The sequence below is a fragment of the Tupaia chinensis genome, unplaced genomic scaffold (assembly GCF_000334495.1).
Source record: "Tupaia chinensis unplaced genomic scaffold, TupChi_1.0 Scaffold000154_1, whole genome shotgun sequence".
NCBI lineage: Eukaryota > Metazoa > Chordata > Mammalia > Scandentia > Tupaiidae > Tupaia > Tupaia belangeri.
The window spans coordinates 623754-637952 of record NW_006159625.1 but is presented as its reverse complement, the minus strand read 5'-3'; the positions used below and the strand labels follow the sequence as shown (position 1 = coordinate 637952).

Genomic DNA, 14199 nt, shown 5'->3' with positions numbered 1-14199 from the left:
CAAACAAACAAACAAACAAAAACAGACAAGAAACAGAGAAAAAGAAGAGAAAAACTTTTGAATAAATCTAAAAAGAAAAAATAATAATATTCAAAAAATTTAAATAAAACTCAAAAATTAGAAAACTGCTAGATCACAGGGGCCATGGAGCTGTGTCTCTTGAAGAAGGCCTGCTCTGCATGGATACCAGAGACAATGGGAGGAGGGTTGGACAGGGAAGAGGGTTGGGGATAGGGAATCAAGGATGGCAAAAAAAAAAAAAAAGAACAAAAAAAAAGCAAAATATATAAGACATAAGAAATGGAAAATTGTCGATAACAAGTATGTTGATGTGCTTGATTGAACCAACAGACAGTGTACTTTGGATGGAAAAATCATTTTGTATACTGTAATGATGTATAGCGTATTAATGTTAAAAACAAGAAAAAGAAATTAATTAATAAAAAAAAGAAAGTGCTTTGGAAATGAAAAAGTGCTATTACTATTATTATACATTGTAAAACATGTCTCAAGAAAAAGTTAATATTACAAAGGAGATTCTAAAAAATTTCCATTCTTTCTTGTACTGAAGACCTCACTAGGAAAGGTTTCTGTCATTAGAACACCAACACATGTGGTTCTCAGTGTTCTTATTTTGTATGTCTCTCCAGGAGTGAAAATGGAAGAATTCCTCCCTCCTGGTGCTAGTCTAAAATGCACCGTCTGTAGCTACACTGCTGATTCTGTGATCAACTTTCACCAACACCTGTTCTCCCATCTCACTCAAGCTGCCTTCCGATGTAATCACTGCCATTTCGGCTTCCAAACTCAGAGGGAGTTATTGCAGCACCAGGAGCTCCATGTCCCTAGCGGCAAACTTCCCAGAGAAAATGACATGGAACACTCTCCAAGTGGAACCGAAGACAGCTTACAGCAAACCACAGACTTGTTGACCAGAAGCGAACTCCCCCAGAGCCAAAAGGCCATGCAGACTAAAGACGCAAGCTCTGACACAGAGCTGGACAAGTGTGAGAAAAAGACTCAGCTCTTTCTCACTAACCAGAGACCAGAGATACAGCCTACAACAAATAAACAAAGCTTTTCTTACACGAAAATAAAATCTGAGCCCTCTAGCCCAAGACTCGCCTCATCTCCAGTTCAGCCTAACATGGGACCTTCTTTCCCTGTGGGCCCTTTCCTGTCCCAGTTTGCTTTCCCGCAAGATATCACAATGGTCCCTCAGGCTTCAGAGATCTTAGCCAAGATGTCTGAACTGGTGCATCGGCGACTGAGGCATGGAAGCAGTAGCTACCCTCCTGTAATTTACAGTCCCTTGATGCCCAAGGGGGCAACTTGTTTTGAGTGTAACATAACATTCAACAATTTGGATAATTATCTAGTGCACAAAAAACATTATTGTAGCAGCCGATGGCAGCAGATGGCCAAGTCCCCAGAGTTCCCTGGTGTTTCAGAAAAGATGCCTGAAGCTGTGAGTCCCAACGCTGGCCAAACCTCCCTAAACCTTCTCAACCCAGCTGCTCATTCTACTGAGCCTGAGAATCCGCTTCTTCAAACATCCTGCATCAGTTCATCCACTGTTTTAGATTTGATCGGGCCAAATGGGAAGGGCCATGACAAGGACTTTTCCACTCAAGCTAAGAAACTCTCCACCTCGAATAGCAATGATGATAAAATTAATGGAAAACCTGTTGATGTGAAAAATCCCAGCGTCCCCTTAGGAGATGGGGAGAGTGACCCAAATAAGACTACCTGTGAAGCTTGCAACATTACCTTCAGCCGGCACGAAACATACATGGTCCACAAACAGTATTATTGTGCTACACGCCACGACCCTCCGCTAAAGAGGTCTGCTTCTAACAAAGTGCCTGCCATGCAGAGAACCATGCGCACACGCAAGCGAAGAAAGATGTATGAGATGTGCCTACCTGAGCAGGAACAGAGGCCTCCACTGGTCCAACAGCGGTTTCTCGACGTGGCCAACCTTGGCAATCCTTGTACCTCCACTCAAGAGCCCACAGAAGGGATAGGGGAATGCTACCACCCTAGATGTGATGTCTTTCCAGGAATTGTCTCAAAGCACTTGGAAACTTCCCTGACGATCAACAAATGCGTTCCAGTTTCCAAATGTGACACGACTCATTCCAGTGTTTCTTGCCTAGAGATGGACGTGCCCATAGATCTCAGCAAAAAGTGTTTATCCCAGTCTGAGCGGACGACCACATCTCCCAAGAGGCTGCTGGACTACCATGAGTGCACTGTGTGCAAGATCAGTTTCAATAAGGTAGAAAACTACCTGGCCCACAAGCAGAATTTCTGCCCTGTCACTGCACATCAGCGTAATGACCTGGGTCAGCTCGATGGCAAAGTGTTTCCAAACCCAGAGAGCGAACGTAACAGCCCTGATGCCAGCTATGAAAGAAGCATAATAAAATGTGAGAAAAATGGGAATCTGAAGCAGCCATCCCCCAACGGAAACTTATTTTCTTCCCACTTAGCAACCCTGCAAGGCCTGAAAGTCTTTAGTGAAGCCGCGCAGCTCATTGCAACAAAAGAAGAAAACAAACATTTGTTTCTCCCACAATGCCTTTACCCTGGAGCAATAAAGAAAGCAAAAGGAGCCGACCAGCTTTCTCCATACTATGGAATAAAGCCGAGTGATTATATTTCTGGTTCTCTCGTCATCCATAACACCGACATAGAGCAAAGCACAAATGCGGAAAATGAGTCTCCTAAAGGCCAGGCTTCCTCAAACGGGTGTGCTGTGCCCAAGAAAGATTCTCTGCCATTGTTGCCCAAAAATAGAGGCATGGTCATAGTGAATGGTGGACTGAAACAAGATGAGAGACCTGCCGCCACCCCCCAGCAAGAGAACATTTCCCAGAATCCTCAGCATGATGATGGCCACAAGTCTCCCTCATGGATCTCTGAGAACCCATTAGCTGCAAATGAGAATGTCTCACCAGGAATTCCCTCAGCTGAAGAACAGTTATCTAGTATAGCAAAAGGTGTGAATGGCTCCACTCAGGCTCCAACCAGTGGGAAGTACTGCCGGCTATGTGACATCCAGTTCAACAACCTTTCAAACTTTATAACTCACAAGAAGTTCTATTGCTCATCACATGCAGCAGAACATGTCAAATGAACTAACTGACTGCATAAAACATCCGTCACCTTTGGTACCAGTGTTTAGTATGTTGTTCTAACCCGTCCAGAACAAAAAGAAAAAAACAAACATAAAAGCTGTTTGAATTATATCTGGGCAATCAGGAGAAATAATTCATTATGGCTGAGTTGAAGACTTAAGGTGTAATTTCATTACAGTCCATTAGTAAAGTGTATTCTTGGTGCCATTTTCAAAAAAAGAATTAATTTATTTTACCAGCAGTATTCATAGCTGTGGTTATGTTATTTTTTATTTAAAAACTTTATATTAAAGTCATTTGTAATGTTATTGTATAGTTATCGTGTAGCACATATGGTTTGCACTGTATAGTAGCTTTTAAAGAAAATAGTCACAAACAATACAGAAAAGCATTTTAGAAATAGCTTCAAAAGCACTTGTGTATCTTGATTTTTTTCTTATATGCTGTTGCAGATATATGTATATGCTAAAATATAACTTGCAAAGATGTTCTTAATACACACGCTGTAAGTTCGCCTTAAGATTTCAATTCTTGGATAATCAGGCTCTGTTTGCACTTTATATTTTAGCAGATACAGTCTCTTAGTCACTAGGCTTTGCATTTGTATGTAGCCGTATGTTTCTGTCCATTTTCTTAATCTAAAACATGTATGTTAAATGAAGATGGCAATTTTTTTCTTGTATAGTACTTGTATTTTCTTTCGCTGATGCAGCTCTGTCTCAATTTTTAAACCTTTGCTGTTAAATGCAATACTTTATAAAGAATGAACAAAATTACTGGAAGCAGTATTGTAAGTAATGAGGTAGTATTAATCAGTTTTATCTTTTGAAAGGCACAGTTTAAATCGAACCCCTAAACTCAATGCTGCAAGTATGAATTTAATTCATATATAAGATCTATTTAAATATAAGAGTAGCAATACTGCACCTGGTGATCTCAAAGATAATGTTCTACTTCTGATAGAAATAATTTCTCAACAAATGTTGTTACTATGCATGTATATGGATGGAATAAAATTCCAGATTGTTGGAGATGTTTGGTGTACCTTTTTGTCTTTAAAACACAAGGGAAACTCTAAATATCTATTCTTTGTGATGAGAAAAGTTCAAAATAGTACTGAATAGCTGTAGTCACACAATGAGATACCAATAAAGAGATAGATTTTTCCTTTTTCCTTTATGTATAACTAATTAATATAACTTACTATATTAAAATGAACTAGAGACTCCAGGCTATGAAACTAGAAAAGCTCTTCATTATTACTATGTATAATAAGCGTGATATCACTGCCTTCCACCCCCTACCACCACTGTGACACAGAAAAAGAACAATCTCATGAGTGTCTACATGGCTAACAAATCATATGCACAAGAAATGGCATGGATTTTTCTCAAATATACCAGTCTTTCAGATGGAGTTTACCGGAGAAAGAGGTTTACATTTTGAAGGACCATGAAATGGAATGGTAAAGTGGCCTGGATGAATAAAGATGAACAAACCCCATGCCTGCAATTTATAAAGGACACTAGATTTCACACATCTCATGTGTTCACGCCAGAGGTGTGCATGTTGAGGGGGGTGGAGACCACATTGTGGACCACATCACAGAAGGCCTAAAGGACCAGCCAGAGGTAGTCAGAGTGATTCTGTAGCTGAGATGACACCTACTGTCTGTCCAGACAGAACACAGTCTCCTGCAGTATGGGAAACTTGCTGATCTGCAAAGGCCATCAACCCACCTGTGGCTAACACACACTATTGGCAGGTCGACTGTGATGACCTATCAATACTATTCATTCTTATTGCATTTGATAATATAATGAATGTAAGGTATTGGCCCCAAACACAGCATACAAATACTATGACAATAAATAAATGAATAAATAATATTGTATTGCCAAGAATATTTCTCCAGTTGCTTGCTGAGAGTATTTTCAAACTTAAATTTATGACCTTCACTGATGCTTTCTATTTCAGTCAACGACTAAAAGCCAGTGAGGTGAACAAGATGGATATGCTTAATAGAGAAGAGCAGGAATCTCCTAAAGCATCAGATCTTTGGGGACTCACAGAGACGTTCATAATGATCAATGCAGTTCTCAGGTTGCAACTAACAAAACTGAATATTCTCAACAGGACTTCCTTCCCAACCACTTTTTCTCCCTCCTCTCTTCAAAAAGTAAAATGAAAACAGGTAATCAACATGTATGTATTGATCACCTATGTTTGAATCCCCTATTGGGGGATAAAGGCAAAGAATTAAAACACATGATTATTTCCCCCAAGGAGCTTATAATGTGGTTCAGGTTAGTTCTTTTCAACAGTGTTTTATTATCAGAATCACCTAAGGAACGTTTTTTTAAATGTCAACTCTATAAACTGATTAGTTGATAGGTAGATGAATGATAGTGTATAGTAGGCTTCATGCTAGATCAATTAAATTGACAATTTCAATCATCTGTGAGCTTGAGAATCTGTATCTTCTAAAATCTGTCCAGGTGGTTGTCATATGCAAAAAGTGCTGGAAAACATTGAATGTAAACTCCAATAAGGTATAAAGGATAGGTGAGCCTTCATACAGAAGGACAAAAATAAAGTTTTAAGTAAATACAAAATAGGGTGAAAGAGCTGGGAAAGCCTTCATAGGATAGGGATTAGAAAAGGTACAATGGTAAGGAAGTTGACCTTTTGACCTAAAATATTTGTGCACTGTATCCAAGACGACATTTCCCATATTGTATGTATAGATGAAAGGAAGTTCAAATAATATAGAAGGAAACAGAATGAAACAGTGACATTCAGACCAGAACTAAACTGTGTAGAGTATACAGGGGGGAAAAATGTTTCTTCTACACGTGAGATCATAAACTACATGTCATAAACTACAGCATGAAAAAGTGGGATGAAAGTAGACAGTGACGGTAAGGAGAAAAAAAAAAATACCTTGACAAAGAAGAGGACTCAGATTGGAAAGAAAAGGGAAGATATGGGGATCTGGTATCACAAGATTTGGGGTATCAGACAAAGGGTGAATGGGCTTGCATTATACACTGCCTCTAAAATGGAGTCATGAAATGGAAATCACATGTAAGATAGTACGAGAGTGCAAGGCCTATATGTAGAGAAGGAGATTAGTTAGGAGCCCATAGCAGTCTCCAAATGAGCACTAACAAAAGCCCACACAAGGGAACAGAGAAGCACAAGTCTGGGTAAGCGTTGCATAATGAATAAGTAACCAGCAGGACTTAGAAGCAGATAGTGAAGGCCACGGCAAAAATGAAGTCACAGATTTCAAACTGCACTGATTAAAAAATGCCCTAAGTTCAATTTAAATTAAAAAAAAAAAAAAACATGTAGGACAGAACATTAGCATTGATTGGATAGTCTAGGGGAAGGGTGATAAAAAGAACGATGGTTTACATTGCCTCTCCAGAACCATGCTAATTAAGTTCCCTGCAGAATTCTAAAACCTTCTAAAATCAAAATATCTTAGGAAAGGCCTAGATGTCTAGCCTTTTCATTTCTTATTTTTGTTTTAACAAAGCAGCCCTAGGATATTCTATGTTGTCCTCTCATGATCACAACTGAGAACTATTAAATGAAAAAGAGGAAATGGGAAGCTGTGTGCTATGGTTAGCACCAAAATTAAGCTGGCTGCAGAATTTTGCATGTAATTTTTCTTTAAAGTGTTACTATGTTGTATGTAACACATTTGAATGTTTAAAGCTATTACAATTTAAGGACCAGCAGTTGGCGTAATGGCTATGACACTGGACTCCCATGTAGTCGACTGCAGTTTGAGTCCTGGACCCGGTGGCTTAAACTCACTCTCGGAGCGTGTGCGTGCGTGCTCAAGATCCCGAAAGGAGAATGGAGGAGAGGGGATTGTGGCGTTGCCATACCCCCGGGGGGTGATTTCTCTGTCTCTCTCTCTGTCTTTCTGATGAGCACATGCACCCTATAGCAAAAACCTCTCCAGAAAAAAAAATCTATTACAATTTTAAATAACATATATGTTTTCATATTAAAACTGAAAAACAAGTTATTAGGGAATCTGTGAACTCTAATTGAAAACTTTTTATCAGTCAGAACCCTTTTTATTCTTAGATGAAACCAGGGGCTAGAAATTAAATTGCCCAAATTCATTGAGCTAATGAATCTTCCTCTCAGATTATCCACCCAAATGCTGTTGCTCTCTCCACTAATTGAGAAGGCAAATGATAGCAAAAATGATGCTATCCATGCCATCTAAATGTCTTTGTCACTAGTCTGTATCTTGAAATAAAGGCAATGTTTCCCTTTAAATGCTTAAATATCAATCACACAAGCTCCCACCAACCTCAGTACCAGACTTTGCGCTGATAAGCTCTTGAGATTTTTTTCACATGGTAACCCTTAATGAGATTCCTGAGGGACCACCACCTTGAGAGAGGATGACCACCTATTCCCCTTTCTTGCTTCAAGAGAAAAGATACTGTTACCCTTTGGCTGCATAATCACAGGTATCAGACATGCTTCTCTCTCTCTCTTTTTTTTTTTTTGATTTTTTTTTTTTTTGCCAGAAGGCACATGTACTCACCAGAGAGAGACAGCAAGAGAGGGCAAGTGAGAAATCATTCCTCCCAGGGATAATAGCAGTACCAGAATCCCTTCTCCATTCTCCTCTCAAGATTTTGACCACACACACACATGCACCTGGCATGTTTTTCGGGCTGCCAGGTCTGAGACTGAACCCACACAATCAGGCATAGGGGATCCAGTACCTTAACCACTACATTGCCTGCTGGCCCCACTTAACTCTTAATACCACATTCTTAACAGCATTTCGTTCAAGTTTAGGAACAATGGAAGGGACAAGCAATTAAAAGAGTAGCTCTGAAGTGCTCAGCTACCCAGAGCTCATCCTAAGGTTTCTTGAAGGTTGACCACTGGAAGATCACGACTCACTGTATGGAAGGACCCACAGTTCTCCATGCTTAGGTATCCCACACAGTTTTACACTTGGAGCCAGAGAGATGCCATCCTGGCCTCAGGCTCACTTTAAGAATACTTTCTGTCCTTAGAATGGTCCCTTCATTCAGGGCAGCCACACTGGGTACAGTGGTGATGCAGTGCTCCAGGATGCTAAAGACACCGGTGGGGGTGGGGCACCAGGTTTGCTTCACAACATCTCTCTGTACACACCTGATATGTCTTTGTCCATGAATCTGGCTCACTCAGTTCAGACATGCGTAGTGGTGTGAAGACCCTGTTGAGAGAGTTGGTTCCTCTGTGTGTGTCTCTTAAAAGAAACAAATAAATAAATGAATAAATATAGACCAATTCCTTTAAGGCTCTTCCACCATGTACTCTTAGCCACAGAAGAGCCCAAATAAACATCAGAAAATTCAGACTAAGACCTATATATCTTAAAAACAGAGACATTGGACAAGCAGACAGCATAACGGTTATGTTGCTGGACTCCCACGTAGTGGACCGTGGTTCAAGTCCCAGAACTAGAGGCTTAAAACTCACACTGGACACATGTGCATGCATGCCCAAAATCCCAAGAAAAGAATGGAGAAGAAGGGATTGAGGTGTGGCCATCTCCCCTGGAAGGTGATTTCTTGCTTTCTGTCTCCATGTCTCTTTCTGTCTCTCTGACAAGTGCACATGCCCCATAGCAAAAATCTCTCTTAAAAGAAAAAAGAAAAAAGCAGAGACGTCAACAGTCATTGGTACTTTTACACATGAATTCACTGTCTTTATGGCCTCTTTATTGCCTCTGAGAACATACTTAAAGAACACATATAACATAGGCTAACAACAAAAGTAGAAAATGTAGACAAAGGACAATTTAAGTTCTTACCCATAAAGGAAAGCGTTCTCTAATGGAAATTCCAAAAACAAAACAAAACAAAACAAAACTGTTTAGACCTGTTTATATCATAGACAACTTTTTAAATTATTTTATGGAGTGGCCAAGCTTCTTAAAGTTACCATATCTCGGATTTTTTTTAATAAAGTATCTTCAGGAGGCAGCAGGTGCTATGGTGATTAAGTCACTGGGTTACACATTGAGCGTGTGTGCATGCATGCGCCAAATACTAAGAAGAGACAGATTGTTGCATGTTCATTCCACCTGAGGGTTGATTTCTCGTTTTGCATCTCTGTCTCAGTCTCTTTCTAGCAAGTACATGCACCCTATGGCGAAAACCTAAAACAACAAAAAAAGAAAAGTATCACTATTAAATTATTGACATTTAAAACTAAGACACTATTTCATATTCATTCCTGCGTATGGGTGATCTCAGTAGATTCAGTGGGTTTGAAACAGCCCAATTACTAATTTCTTGAGCTAATATAATCCCACTTCTGCATACTAGTGTTAGATTATTTTAAAATAATAAAGGGGAACTAGACATCGAAAAGTGAAGTAAGTCACAAATGAAGTAACTAGTACTTGGCACAGACCCGATTTGCTCAGGGAACTTCAATACAGATTTGTGAACAAATTAATGAATTAATACTAAAAGATGAAGTATTTTGGAAAGTGAATTAACAGAAAAAAGTTGGTAAATGCATATATGCATGAATATTGAATAAAGGAATAAATGAATGGTAAGTTGAACATTAACCTGACTTAATTTGTCAATGGAAAGGAACAAACTGCCAGATAGTTTTCAATCCATTGTTTTTTTTAATATAAGGTTAGACTATTATTTCATCACCACTGTGGAAAAATAATATGGGATATATATGAGCATCTCGTTCCTTAGAAAGTCAGTATCTGACAAGGTATTTTATTCAGGGGAACTTTATACAAGGAAATATTTGTTACAAAAGTGCTGGAAAGCCTGCAGGGCTTAAAAGAGATTGGGGGCCTCAGGAAGCCATTGTCACCCTGCCAACTGGAGGAGCCAAAAGGAAAGGGTGAATTTCTCAGAGACAGTGAATATCGCACTGAAGGCTTGGCCCAGGAGGCCAACTTCTGTTGACAGTGCAGAATCTCAGGAGTTCAAAATAACATTGGTGCCCTGGAAAAGCCAGAGCGCATGAAGGCAGTGCCGTTGACACTGCCGGCATGACGGGTCACCGGCTGCTGGGCGTCAGGGATCACCGGCTGCTCCCAGAAATGCACTGGTTGCACAGGAGCCTGCAGGTCTGCACTGTCACTGCAGCTACCACCAGAGGTGACACCAGACCAGAAAACAGTTTATCCCCTCTTCTGCCTCTTAACTATTCCACCAGCACCCCTTATTAGCAAAAGCTAACTAGATGTTAGCTGGCAGGTGATTCTTAAGAGTTGAAGCCCTTTACAAGCTAAGTGACCTATGTGATTGAATGTGTAAAAGAAATTGAAATAATAATATATATATGTCTCTCTCTCTCTCATATATATATATATATATGAAATGGATAAGCAAGGGCCAGTAGGAGGCATATTGGTTAAGGTGCTGGACTCCCACTTGGTTGACTGAAGTTTGAGTCTTGGGCCCGGTGGCTTGAAACTCACATCAGCGTGTGTGTGTATGTGTGCCCAAATCCCAAGAATAGAATAGAGGAGAAGGGTTTGCACTTGCACAGTGGCCATCGCGGGGGGGGGGGGGGGAGTAATTTCTCACTTTTTCCCTATCTCCCTTTGTGTCTCTGGTAAGTGTAAAAATCTCTCTGAAAAAGATGAAAGAAAGCAAAAAAGAAAGAAGAAAAAGAAAAAAAAGTGAAAGAAGAACAAAAAAAGAAAGAAGAAAAGAAGAAAGAAAAAAGAGAAAGAAAGAGAAAAGGTAAGTGACAAGCAGCTGGCAAGGCCCAGCCCTGAGAGCTTTACTTCAGTGGCACTGTGTCTTCTCGTCACATCCTCACTCCTTCTACAGAACAGAACAACTCACAGCAGCTGAAGTTCAGCTACTTTTTCTCTCTATGATACACTTGAACCTAGCTCCAACATTCTCTGGGGAGAAGGAGAAGGGAGCATATTAGTTCTTTATGACTCCTGTAACAAACGACCACAGACTGAGTAATTTAAAACAGAAATGTATTCTCTCATAGCTCTAAAGGCCAAAATCCGACGTCAAGATCTTGGCAGGGATGTGGTCTCTCTGGAGACTCTGGGGATGAGACCTTTCCTCACTCCTTCTAGCTTCTGGCAACTGTCATCATTCCTTGTCTTGTGGTTACATCACTTCAGTCTCGGCCTCCATGTCACATTACTTCATCTTCTCCCTGTAATCTCCCCCTACCTTCCTTTCATAAGGACATTCATGATGGCATTTATGCTTTTCGGGGATAATTCAGGATAATCTCCCCATGTCAAGATCTTTAATTATGCCTACAAAGACCTTTCCCCTGTAAGATAATATTTATAGGTTCTAGGGATTAGGATGTGATATATTTGGGCACCGTTACCCAGTTTCCTACACAGAGATATTAAAATAAGCTGGCCAATACAAAGATACAGGAGAAGAGATAGAGGGAAAGGGCTGTACTTCACAGCCAGATGTTACAAATGTGTGGCAAACATGGTAGAAAATACATTATCCCCAAACCAGGGAATCTTTTAGAAATTGATTGCGGTGTGAATGCTATTAGCAAACAAAAATGGCAGCCCTTAGAGAATATATCATCTAAGCCAAAGGTCTCAACCGATAGTTCAGGATCCAATCATGGGGCATAACTGACAACTCAGCACCAGGCAGTGTATCTACTTGGGACTTCGTAAACCTTATTAATTCAGAGGAACATGAAAAATCAGACAGAGGCTGCTTAAAAGTTTACTTTGGCTTTATCTAGAAAAGAGTTCGCTCAGCATATTAATAGAGTAAACAGGATTGAAAGAAAATAAACTGTTTTCGAGAACCTTAGCTCTCCCATTTTGCATACAAATAATGTATTAATTTCAAACCATTTTTATCTTCATATTAAAGAAGGATGTCAGAGTTTTTTTTTTTCCAACTCTTCTTTGATCATTCATTCTATTTCCTACATGTGATGTAATCTAGTTTCAGATGGTGTAAATATATTAAATTCTCCAAGTCTAGAACTTTTAAACCCTATTAGATGTCAGTGATCCTCAAGACAAACAATCAAGTAAAATGCCAAATTGTTGTATTAATAGAAAAATATACAATGGCCAAATAGTCTTTTAAAAATAAGAATGAGAACCTAAAACTTCAATAAATGAAAGATGTGTGTGTGTGTGTGTGTGTGTGTGTGTGTGTGTGTGTGTATACATACATATATATACTCAAGATACATAAACTTTGTTTAAAGTAAGAGACTGTTGATGAAAAGATTAGGTAATTAAGATAAACTAAGTGAAGGAGATGTAGAAGTCATAAGAAACAAATATTAAGAGATACAGAGAGAAAATTCAAGAAAAAGAAAGGAACTGATGGGGCAATGTTCACATCTGAACAATCACAGAGATACCTGGGGTAGACACCCAGAGTCTTTCCTCCTACTAAAATGAATGAACAGGGACCAGCAGTTAGCCTAATGGCTATGTTGCTGAACTCCCATGTAGTTGACTGTGGTTCAAGTCCTGGGCCCAGTGGCTTACAATCACACTGGGCGCGTGTGCGTGCATGCCCAAGATCCTGAGAGGATAATGGAAGAGAAGGAATTGTGGGTGACCATCCCCCCTAGAGAGTGATTTCTCATTTTCTGTCTCTGTCTCTCTCTGTCTTTCTGGCGAGTGCATGTGCCCTATAGCAAAAGCCTCTAAAAAAATAAATAAAATAAATGAACAGTCCCTGATTTTAATCAAAGCCAATCCTTCCATTTAAGCATTCTATTTCCTTTAACCAATTTGAAGACTTAGCTCCTTCAATTACCGCCTCTCTTTCCTGGCACCAAAGCAACAGATGTGTTTTCTTTTGCTTTGTTTTGTCTTCATTTGCTGTAAGGACTTGAACAAGAAACATTGACAGTGTACTCTGAATTGAAGTACAAATCAGAAATGAAGGTTTCTTCTCACACATTCTATATCCTAATCCTGGGAGAAGGGTGGAAGCTCCAATAATTATCAGATTAAATTTCCTGCTAGTCTAATATCTGTAGACATCTTGCAGATTCAGTATAATTTAGATGCCAAAAGGATGTGACATTATACATCCATCGTTTTGAGCATTGAAGTGTCATACCTACAGCGATGAAACTATCTCATCAATCGCTCTATTTCCAATGAGCGAGCCAAGGCTTAAGTCAACTGGCTAAATCGAGTCTCTGAACCCCGATGTTTATCTATGCACCGTCATCATCCTTTTCCATAGGGCTCTAGATCTCACTTCCACTTCTAATTAGTGGCAGGTCTGCCTGACACATGCCATGCCCACTGGCACAAGAGTTGCCTGAGTTAGCATAACCATAGCCTGACTGGTTTGCCTAGCCAAGTCCTGGCCTGGTTCTGATTTTGTCTTAGACTTTTCATAGTAAGTATTAAAACTGAGACTCTCAGTTTTATTTCCAGTTTGTAGCATTATCTCTGCTAGTAGTAGGTAAGGTACATCTGAATAAGTTCTCTCTCTCTCTTTTTTAAAAAATTTATTTCTTCTGAAAAAGAAAGAAAAGGAGAGATAGGCACCCTCAAGAGAGTTCTCACACCACAACCTACCTTCAGTCTCAGCCAGCCCAGATCATGGGCACACGTACACACACCCAGTGCACACAGGGAAGTCCTTGGACACAAACCCAGAACCTTTCCATGAGTCCAGTTGCCTTGCCACTACCCAGCCCCATTTTTCTCTTTAACATGTGATTAAAACTAAATGATAACCAGAGATAACCTATCTTTTGTTTCAACTTTTTCCAGATGTAGTGTAACTGACAATTGCTTTTTAAGGGCATCATATAATGGTAAAGCACTTTTGGACAGAAGCAACTTGAGGCAGCTTAATTGCTCCTATTCTTCAGAGGTTGTGGGAGAAGATTTGAAGCTGCTTCCTCTGCTCACTGTTAGTGTGCCTGTGCCTTGACCACCAGCATGCCCTCTGGCAATTCAGAAAGAAAACAAAACTGTGTCCAAGGGTTAGTCTTCAAATTTTGTAATTGCATTTTGTATAATACTATCTCAATGTGG

General features: G+C 39.8%; 1 protein-coding gene across 1 annotated transcript in view; it reads left to right on the top strand.

Moving 5' to 3' along the window:
- The window catches only part of ZFPM2 (zinc finger protein, FOG family member 2), a 424160-nt gene extending 419986 nt beyond the window's left edge, over positions 1–4174 (top strand). Inside the window, exon 8 of the mRNA XM_006145582.3 lies at positions 651–4174. Coding sequence (XP_006145644.1) covers positions 651–3142 — 2492 coding nt within the window. The 3' untranslated portion in view covers positions 3143–4174. The remainder of the gene's footprint in view (positions 1–650) is intronic.
- Positions 4175–14199: the final 10025 nt, after the last annotated feature.